The sequence below is a fragment of the Quercus suber genome, unplaced genomic scaffold (genome assembly GCF_002906115.3).
Source record: "Quercus suber isolate HL8 unplaced genomic scaffold, Cork oak 2.0 scaffold_222, whole genome shotgun sequence".
NCBI classification, from domain to species: Eukaryota; Viridiplantae; Streptophyta; class Magnoliopsida; order Fagales; family Fagaceae; genus Quercus; species Quercus suber.
The window spans coordinates 446154-456418 of NW_027069680.1; the positions used below are offsets into that span (position 1 = coordinate 446154).

The 10265-nt window shown below is 35.7% G+C and overlaps 1 protein-coding gene across 1 annotated transcript; it reads right to left on the bottom strand.

Annotated features, from left to right (window-relative positions):
* Positions 1 to 1519: 1519 nt before the first annotated feature.
* On the bottom strand, positions 1520 to 9138 carry LOC112032554 (mitochondrial-processing peptidase subunit alpha). Its single transcript, XM_065779990.1, has 13 exons — positions 9000 to 9138; positions 7819 to 8064; positions 7420 to 7716; positions 7161 to 7328; positions 6911 to 7078; positions 6736 to 6816; positions 6376 to 6442; positions 5844 to 5941; positions 4974 to 5046; positions 4804 to 4874; positions 4677 to 4726; positions 3405 to 3517; positions 1520 to 2050 (listed from the first exon to the last, which is right to left on the bottom strand). The coding sequence occupies exons 1-13, from the start codon at positions 9042 to 9044 to the stop codon at positions 1998 to 2000; spliced, it is 1530 nt and encodes a 509-aa protein (XP_065636062.1). The 5' UTR covers positions 9045 to 9138; the 3' UTR covers positions 1520 to 1997.
* Between the last annotated feature and the right edge of the window lie 1127 nt (positions 9139 to 10265).

Consider the following 10265-nt stretch of genomic DNA (forward strand, 5'->3'; position numbering starts at 1 on the left):
TAATAACTTAAGCTTTTGGAATAATCGGTAATTTAACACATACACCTATTATATAGGTCTAGAATTAACTTCAAGTTAGTCAAATTAGTGGGAGTTTTAGTTCTTGGTTACAACCAAATTTGTAGCCAAATTTTATCTATTTATTTATAAAAATGGTGTAGTAGATTTCAGTCAACTTTAAACATAACTTACACCATCATATCTAAGTAATTTTAAAAGTCTTAAATGCAAGTTAGAATGGAGTATCTATCAAACAGTAAAAAGATTAAGGAATTCAGCTACACAAGCCCTAGAAACAAAATGACAATTAGCATAAACCTGAACTACACAATGAAAGACAGCCAAAATTTAAAAGGGACTTAGTGACTGTTTGGCTAACTTATTTTTCGCCAACTTATCTTACTGTTCAACTTATTTTTGCTAATATTTATGAATCTCACTGCATTTTTTGGTACTATTCATGGGTCCCCTTGAACTATTTCAACTAACATTTATCTTTATCTACCGTACTTTCAGTAAAAAGTTTTCAATTTCAACAAAATAAGCGGATTCCAAACAAACCCTTACTAGAAAAAAAGGACAATGGCCAATTTTTGTTTCCAAGAATCTACAAAACTCTTCATCATATCTAACTTAGCTGCCTCGCAAATGAATTTTCTCTTGCATTACCAAATCCCCCCTTCATTCACACAAGAAATTATAGCAAAAACCTCTTCTTCTTCTTCTTCTTCTTCTTCTTCTTTTTTTTTTTTTTTATTTTTTTTTTTTTTCCTTTTGAAAACCCTAAACCCAAAACTCTCGAAAACCCTAATTTAGAACCAAGGAATTGGTTGACTTACTTGAGAAATTTGATGCAAAGATAGAGGACCCATAGTTCATGTTGCACTCTAATTTAGAACTCAACCCAAGAATTGAGTGACTTACCCGAGAAATCTTATGCGAAGTTCGAAGACCCATAGTTCATGTTATACTCTAATACGACCTTTGACAAGTTTTTGAAAGGAAAAGTGAGCAAGGGAGATGAATAGATATATGTTTGGCTGCTAAGAAAACGAAAGAGAATCACCAAACTTAGAGTTTATATTTTGATATCAAGGAGAGAGTGAGCGCACAAATGTTGTGGTTTAGAACTTTAGATTATTTTTTTTTTTAAATATTTTAACTTTAGATTTTAAATTTTAGATGGGTATCCACTAGGTATTAGCGAATTTATCTATTAAAACTCATTTAATTAAATTATGCAATGAGCATTTACTTATTTAACCCAAATGTTTAATTTGGTTAAGTCAAGACTCGCCTAAATTAGGTGGGTCGTGGGTGGATTAATAGTTTGGATAAAAAATTGCAACCCTAGAATAAAGTCACCAAACTAGTAGAAAAGTGGAGAAACAAAAGGCAAAATTATGAGTTAATTGTAGATATCCACGAGAATTATAAGGGAAATTTGTATTTGTAGTGTATATCCTAAACTTCAAAACATTGTATCCAAGATCCTAGATTATCCTAATTAACCACAAAATTAAGATGAAGAATGATGTTGAACTAACCATACGTGACAATTATCATACTACAAGGACCAAAAACTACAAGGGATAAATATTGGACTTTTCACATGCAACTTTAAAGTCTGACTGATGTAACAACTACCAACCTGGCCATCTGTGATTAACTATACATCTCCTATCTGTTTCTCTTTCACAAGATAATTCTTATTTTTACTTTCCAGAGCAATATTCACGGTAAATTTAGTACTAATTCTCAATGATCAACCGTACAAATAATTAAGCATGTATGTCCCATTGTCACATCATGAAACTGAAGGCTCAAAAGTAACACCACTTTCACCGGCCTGTCCTAGCCAAGCCGCTTTTTATACTCTAGTAATCAGAACGTCAGAACTTCCTCAATTTTCAACTGCAATCAAGGGTGTGAGAAATTGAAGATATGCCCATGTTGAATAATATTAGTCCAAGCAGTTTTTATACACGAAAGCCACTTCATATTGAATGGAACTTGCTGCTGACAGAATCATAGGTTGGAACGTAAATAACTGCAAAACATGATAGAAGAATTAGGAAAACAATCACCACTGAATGAATAATACCCTATTAAATAGAATAAAAGAGAAATTACACTTTACCCACCGGGCCACCAACACTTTGCCTACTTGTGGTTTAAAAATTGGTATTTTACCTACTTGAGGTTAGCTCCGTTTATCTTTCGTTATTCGTCTTTGTTAAAAACATAGGTAAATTTTTATTTTTGTTACCCTTTTATGTTTGTCTCATCTCAAAACATAAAAAAATCAAAAGAAAAAGAAAATAAAAAAAGCTAGGTTTTGTAAAAATTAAAACCTAACTTTTACATCTTTTTTATGTATCGACTTTTAGATCTTTTATTTTAACACATTAAAAATTGAAATTATACATTTCAAGGTGAGTACGAAAATGATGACTCTCATTTGACTGTAGAAAGACTTGATTTGAATCATGATTTCAATTTTAAAATCATTGTATCTACAATTAAAAGAATACATTTATATATATTTGCAAGAGGAGGCCGTTTATGAACTTGGCATAAAACGCCCCATGGCATAAATGCCTCAGCTCTGGAATACCTTGATTTCAAAGGTTATCTTGTTGAACATGTTTTGTTGGAAAATCTGTCCAACTTAGTTGAAGCTGTTGTCGATGTTGAACCAAATTTAAGATCAATTGATGATATAGAAGATCATGGTAATTGGGTGTGCAACCTCATCAAAGCAGTGTCATATTGAACGGCTGCATTTGTCCAGAAATACGATAAAGGTAAAGCAGGTTTTTATCATTTTCTATTATTAAATTTTTGAAAAGTTCTTCTTGGACGAGCAGTAATATTGTTGTTGTGACTTGTGATTGTTATGTTGTGGTGCAGTGCCTCTGCAATGCCTTTGAATTTGATCCTCCCATGTTTCATAATTTGTCCTTCTTAAAGGTTGAGGATTCTTACATGTGCCATGTGCTAATGCTCTTGCTTCAACAGGCTCCTAATCTTGCAATATTTGTCTTTGTTAAGGTATCTTATATTCAAATGATGAGATCTAAAAGTTGATACATGAAAATGATGTAAAAGTCAGGTTTCAATTTTTACAAAACCTAGCTTTTTGATATTCGTTTCCCTTGATTTTTAAGTTTTTTATGTTTTGAGAGGAGAGAGATATAAAAGGGTAACAAAAATATAAATTTACCCTTGTTTTTAACAAAGGTGGGTAATGGGAGACAAACGGAGCAAATATCAAGTGGGTAAAGTGTTGATTTTTAATCCACAAGTAGGCAAAGTGTGTTCAGGCAAACCACATGTGGGCAAAGTGTAATTTCTCCAAAAATAAAATAAAAAGGGTTCTCATCAGTGAAAAGAAAAACTACCATCTCCATATGATGCCATCGTAAGTGGTGAAGAAAGAAGCTTTTGGGCAACTGAAGTAATATCCTTCACAGTAACTTCATCAACAGCTTTCACGAAATGATCCACAGGTTTCCTAAGGAATGAAAAACATATATCTTAAGAAAAAAAATTATACCACACCTATATAAGATGCATGGAAATGAAAACAAAAAAGTTAGATCAGGTATTATCAATACCAAAAAAAAAAAAGAAATAATAAGTTATAATAGAGGTCAAACCGAAAAACGCTTAGGTTCTCCAAATGACTTGTATGTAGAGAAATAAGAATGATGTGGGCAGGGACATGACTAACTAAACTAGAAAAGCCCAACCAGAGAAGACATTCTGCCTTCAGCAAGTAAAGTCCCCAAGCATAACAGTAACAAATTTCACTTGTATCTTTAATGAATCTCAAATAGGCTGCTGAAGCCTGAAAAGAAGGATAAAATAAGGCTCCATTGGTGGGCATTTGCAGGGGTGCTTCCGCTTTATTAGCTTTTTGTACAAGGGAAGAATTCCCCTTCAAACCATTTTAGAGTAAAGTCTCTCCAATCCACTACAGGACGATTTATATGATCATGTACGTGAAATTTCAATTAATTAAAGTCTAGAAAAAAAATCTGGGACACAATTTATCATTTATGACACCAGATTCTGTAATATTGCAGTCCTAGAATGAACTTTCCAAATCCACTAAATGTCAAATAGTTCTTTTCTTCAGGAGGGTGGGTGTTTAAACTCTTAACCATGTACTATGACAAAGGTGTTGCCATCATAATCCTAACAAGCATCTTATATGTATTTAAGGCAATTAAAGTAACCTTCACGGTCCTAAGATGGTTCCTCAGATTGAAATGTTTATATGTGCTTCATACCTAATTCTAGAATGATCAATGTAGAGATATTCCAGTTAACAAAATGCATACTTTCCCTATACTGTGTTTTTACACCTACAAACCAACGTCTCATTTCTATGGTACAAAACAAGAAATAAAAAATGTGCACAATTCCAACTAAACCCTCTATAAGCTTTTTCTTTTTACACGAGGGTAAAACCACAATAATTCACATCAACCAACTAAATCTCCACCTAGTAACACAAACATATTGAAAGCACCCAATAGGCATGCAGAAAATGAAAATATAAAAGAGATATCCTTGTGCAGTGCACGGCATAAACAAAAGAGAACGAAGTGGATTAATGCATATAAAGATGTCTACAAGTTCCTGGACAGTCATGAGTCAGGCCATACCTCTCACCAGAGGTCAAAATTTGTCTACCTATATCTTCTGATGCACATATCTACAAAATACACTTCACAAGTAAGCATATGGGTTATAAAAAAAATAAATAAAACATATGGAAAATAAATAGCATACTCTGGACTCCAAATTTATTAGGATGTCAGACTTTGTTGACTGTTTAGCACGATCCAGCAGTACCTGGTCAACTGAAACAAGAGAGGGGAACAACATGTCAGAAGCAGGATTCAAGATTACATGCGACAATGAAAAAACAATGCTAGGCAACATAAAGGTGCGGCAGCAACCTTCTCCAGGTGTTGCGACTGCAATAAGCTCTTTAGCCACTATATCGATGGCTTTTGACACAAATTTGGAACCCTGAATTCAGAAAAATTTACTCTTTAAAGACGCGACAATATAAACAAATAGGATCCACAGATAGGAACATCACCAGCCAAGCATTGTACCCTCGAAATAATGATGTCAAACTTTGAGGAACTTCACCATTCTAAACACTTGCCAAAAAATAAAGAAGTCCTTCCGCATAACCATTGCAGGCAAAGGCCCAAGGGCTACAGTATCTTTACACATACTAAGAGAGAAGAGGGCTGTAGTATTATAAAAATTTCTCATAGATCACAACAGACAAATAGCATAACAAAACAGCTTGTAATCTTGATGGGTCACTTAACCATGCCAGAGTAGGAAAAGGCTTGCATTCATATAATTTTGTGTGTAAAGAAGGGAGAAAGGGGAGAGGAGCAAAAACTTCACTCAATGTAATAACACCTATGCAACCCGTGTTCCAAGAGAGATTAGACACCTTCATATATGGTATTGTCAAACACCATAGCTTTCCAGAGTACTGATTGATCATCAGACTTGCACAATTCTGATAAGCATTTCCCCTAACTTAGCATCTATTGGCCCATCCTAAATCATCTTAAGTGCCTATTCTTTCCTAATCAGCATGGAATCAATGACCTCAAGAATGAATTGAACCCTTGATTATTAATTTAACACTATAAAAACAGGATCTAACTATAAAATATTTACAATGCCAAGTGCCTTCCACCCAAAGTGACAAGGTTTGTGCGATAAAAACGATCTTTTAAATATATCAAGAACTATAATTTGCAGGTCTACCCAAATGATAGGTTAGAAAAGACGCTTACAGTGGTAGCTTGGATGCCAAATATGCCACTATTTTTGTAGATGCTGCTGAATGCAGAAATTGACTGAAATTGTGGGTGCTCATTCAAAACATGAGTGTCTGCTCACCATACGACCATATATTTAGATGCCAAAATTACAATAGCTAAAAAATAAAACTAAATAACTTAAAAAAAAAAAAAAAAAAGATAAACAAATGCATAAAAAAAAAAAAAAAAAAAAAAAAAAAAAAAAAGATAAACAAATGCATCAAGAATCTAGATGCAGAAAATTACTCAGAAAATAGAGAAAACTAAATCATTTTTATTTTTGATAAGTAAGCTTTGGCCCAAGGGGGGGAGGGGGGGAATGGGAGATTTAAAATAGTGACCTCTGCTTTATAAGGAGCGGTCCCAGCTAATTGTATTTGTACTACCCTTGGAGAAGAAAATTTATAAATATATCTATTAAAAATCTTAGAACCCATAACTTTGAATGCATTATGAGGTTTCAAGCTATAGCTGTCAAAGGTAATGTATTTCAGGAACAACTTACATAGGTGTGAATACATCCCTTTTCCAGGTCCACCAGCTGAGAAGGATCCACCACCTCCCATTAGTGCCTATAGTAAAGTTAGATTTACTATCACAACCCATTAAAATGATCGTGAGAAAAAAAAACACTTGAAAATAAATATTGAGGAACCAAGTAGATAACATATTCCCAAAAAAAAAAAAAAAGTAAGTTACACATGACTTACACACACGCATGATGGGTCTTGAACCCACAACCTCACCCTTAACCTTATTCTTACAAAGGGAGGAGGTGTCATTTGAGCTAGAGCTAATTGTCCATTCCTGAGAATATTTCAGTTTTTAACCACATAAAGTTACTAGAAAAACTCAAAATCCACACCTCAAGCACAGTTAAAATTACAGCCTCCTTCTCCTTATGCCAGCCACCAGGGAGTTCAAATGCAAGAGCAAAATGGGTTCTCTGGTCATGCAAGGGAACATCAATGTTAACATAACGCTAGATGGACAACAAAGACAGGAGAGAAAAACTTAAATGGAACATTTATGATACACACCCCAGATTTACTTTGACAACGATAATCACCTCCAGTATAAACAGATTTTGGCTCCTCGGGACGAGAGACACTAGGTAGATCAGACAAAAGTGGTTCTGCAACAGATAACAGTTCATCATGTTCAACACCAGTAGCTGCAAGTACCAACCGAGAAGCAGTATAATTGTCCTGAAATTGTTAAAGAAAACCTGAGTTTAATACAGATGATTCAATAACTAGGCCAATAAATTTGTATAAATTTTAGACTTACAGAAACAAATTCCTCCAGAATAGTACCATTCAGTCTATAGAATGCAGATTCTGAGGCTAAAATTGGATTCGCCAAAGCACCAGAATATCCAGCAGAATAAATTGCATCCAAAAGCAAATTTTTAGGGTTGTTAGAAGTTTCGCTAGTCTCAGCTTTCAGCTTCTGAAGCTGCAGAATGTAGATTGGACTCAGTAATTCTAATATATTTTGCACATTACAGACATGCTAGCCGATGCAGAGCCTGATGAAAAAAATTTACCTCTTCATTGACCTCCCAATCCAGGAAAACAGGATTCCTCACACTGTCAATAAGAAGCTCTACCATTTCAGGAACATAAGTCTTCAAAGCATTAAAGGTGTAACTCATCTGCTCCTTAGAAGATGAGGCTTCCACATTGCCACCAATAGCCTCCACTTCACGCACAACACGCAAGTGGCTCCTGTTTCTTGTGCTCTTAAAGGCCATACGCCGTAGCAGGTCTGTGACCCCAATTGATGCTGGTGTCTCATAGTTTGAACCACAATCAACATATAACCCGATTGAAGCTGTAGGATTCTGGTCAACATAAGCAACAGCAATCCCGATAAATAATTAAAATTTGAATCCATAATACATCAAGAAACAATAAGAAAGAATAACTCCTACACCCATACTCACTGCCGATGTTTCAGAAGCGATCTTGACACCATTTGGGAGAGTAGTAATCTTGGTTTTACTTGGTTCAACGTAATCTGGCAATGGTGGTGGGAGTGTGACACCTGCAAGTGGGAAGTCCAGAGGAGGTAAAGACTTTGATCCTCCCCCCGTCAGCCAGCCAAAGAGAGCCCCTGAAGCAGAGGATGGATTCGTGGCAACCGCTCTAGAACTTGCAAATCTGGCCAATGCCCCATTGCACGTTTGACCCTAATCATGGTTTAATCACAGTACAGAGCATGGCACAATTCCATTCTATCAGACAGCCCATACATAAATATAATAAAAACATTAGGAGGGAAAATAAATAACCCCACTCCATCGGCTAAATTACCACCAAAAAGAAAATACAAACAAATTTAATCAAAATCAACACAGTAGCATCATATAGTGACACAGGTTTGTTTGTTTGTTTGTTTTAGCTTAAAATACCAATTTAATTTGTGTAAATACATGTAGGTTGTTGTAATATGTAAGTGATCCTACTTCAGCGATAGAAGAAAGAAAAGTGAATAAAAGAAAGAAGAAACTGAGATTTAATTAATGGCTAGCTCAAGCCACGATTGAGAAACAGGAGGATTCCTAGATCGTTAAACAGAGTAATTTATTGGATAAAAATAGCTCGCTCGATCAGCACAGCACTCAAGAGGATTTTATGATCAGTCTCTACTCTCTAACAGCTAGTAATATCTCTACTATTTACATTTATTATTTAAAACTAGTCTAGTCATCCATATTCAGTTATTTACAGATTTTATTTTTATTTAAAAAACTTGTAAATTTTTGTAGCACACTATTAAAGAGAAAGTCTCAGGCTCCTCTAGGATTAAAATCCAAACTTAGGTGATTTGCCTAGAACCCATTAGCAAAGCTCTATTAAGTATACTTCGATTTCTTATTTTCCATTGATTCCCAAAAAAAAAAAAAATATTCACCGCTAGCTTTTTATATTTTAAAATCTCACCAGCAACTTATACAAGCTTCATCCAAAAGCACTAAAAGTTTCAACATTTAAAATTATCATGTTTTAGATTATTAGATAAACAAAGTTTTAAACTTTTCTTGCAAAATTTACAACAAAACCCTGGTCTCTGAAAATTCAACCTGAACTCAGCGAATTTTGGGAGGGTGGGGAAAGAGCATACCTTGAGAGACCTGAGTCTGAGGCGTGAGGCTGCGGCTCTGTACATGATTGGTGGGAGACTTCAATTACAAATGCCTGGTTGGTCTCTTTGTAGTTTGTACTGTTTCTGTCTGTGCAGCAGCTGTTGTCACTTTGTCCTTTGTGAGCTTCCTCGACTCAACACTCATGCTCTTTTTTTCTCTTTCTTAGATATGGTTGTATGAGAAGCTCAAGTTGATTCATCCTCCCCTCGTTCAATTCAATCAATACCAACCAAAGCACTATTGAGATCACAAGCTCAAAGACAAGGAAATTGAAACTAGCTTTTAAATAATAATTTTTACATTATACGTGTTTGGTAGGGCTGTCCACGGGTCGGGCCGGGTCGGTTTTGGGCCCAACCCGGACTCGACCCGCCGGCGTCGGGTGGGAGGGTGGAGGAACCCGAAACCGACCGCCGGAAAAATCGGTCGAGTCGGTTTCGGGTGAGGGTGAGCGTCGGTCGGGTCGGTCGGGCGCCGGAGTAAAAAAAATCTTCGAAATCTGAAAAAAAAAGGTCGCCGGAATCTGAAAAATATCGCCGGAATCTGGAAAATTATGCCGGAATCTGGAAAATCTCGCCGGTATCTGCATTTTTTTCGTCGGAATCTGAAATTTTTCACTAAAAATTGCTGGAATTTGTCGGATCTGGATAAATCCCACTAGATCTAGCCGGATCTGGTAGAGATCTCCTCGGATTTTGTCGAGATCTCCTCGGATTTGGCTTGATTTTGCAGGTTTGGCCGGATTTTTATACATCTCCGGTCGGGTTCGGGTTGCTCGGGTTTTGGAGAAGCAAACCCGCCACTCGACCCGCCGGTGTCGGTTCTAAAGAACGGAAACCCGCCGCCGACCGACTGGACCTTCGGTTCGGGCCGGAATCGGGTCTCCGGCGGGCGGGTTGGCCGGGTTTTCGGGCTCCGGTCGGGTCTGGACAGCCCTAGTGTTTGGCTCCCATTTTTAAGAATAATTTTCAAAACACTAAAAACAAAAAATAAATGTTTGGGAGACCATTTCTATTTTTCATTTTTTTTTTTTTGAAAAATTTACAAAAAATAACGTGTAGAATTTGTAGATTACTTTTTTATATTTTTTTGGATAATGACAAGAGAAAATAGCTCTTTTTTTTTTTTTTCTTTTTTTTAATAATGATAAGTTTCAAATTTGAAGTGTGAGAATTTTTTATAATAAAGAAACTCCTTAATTTAAGGGATATAGAAGAGTTTGGCCAAATTTTGGGGTCTACTGA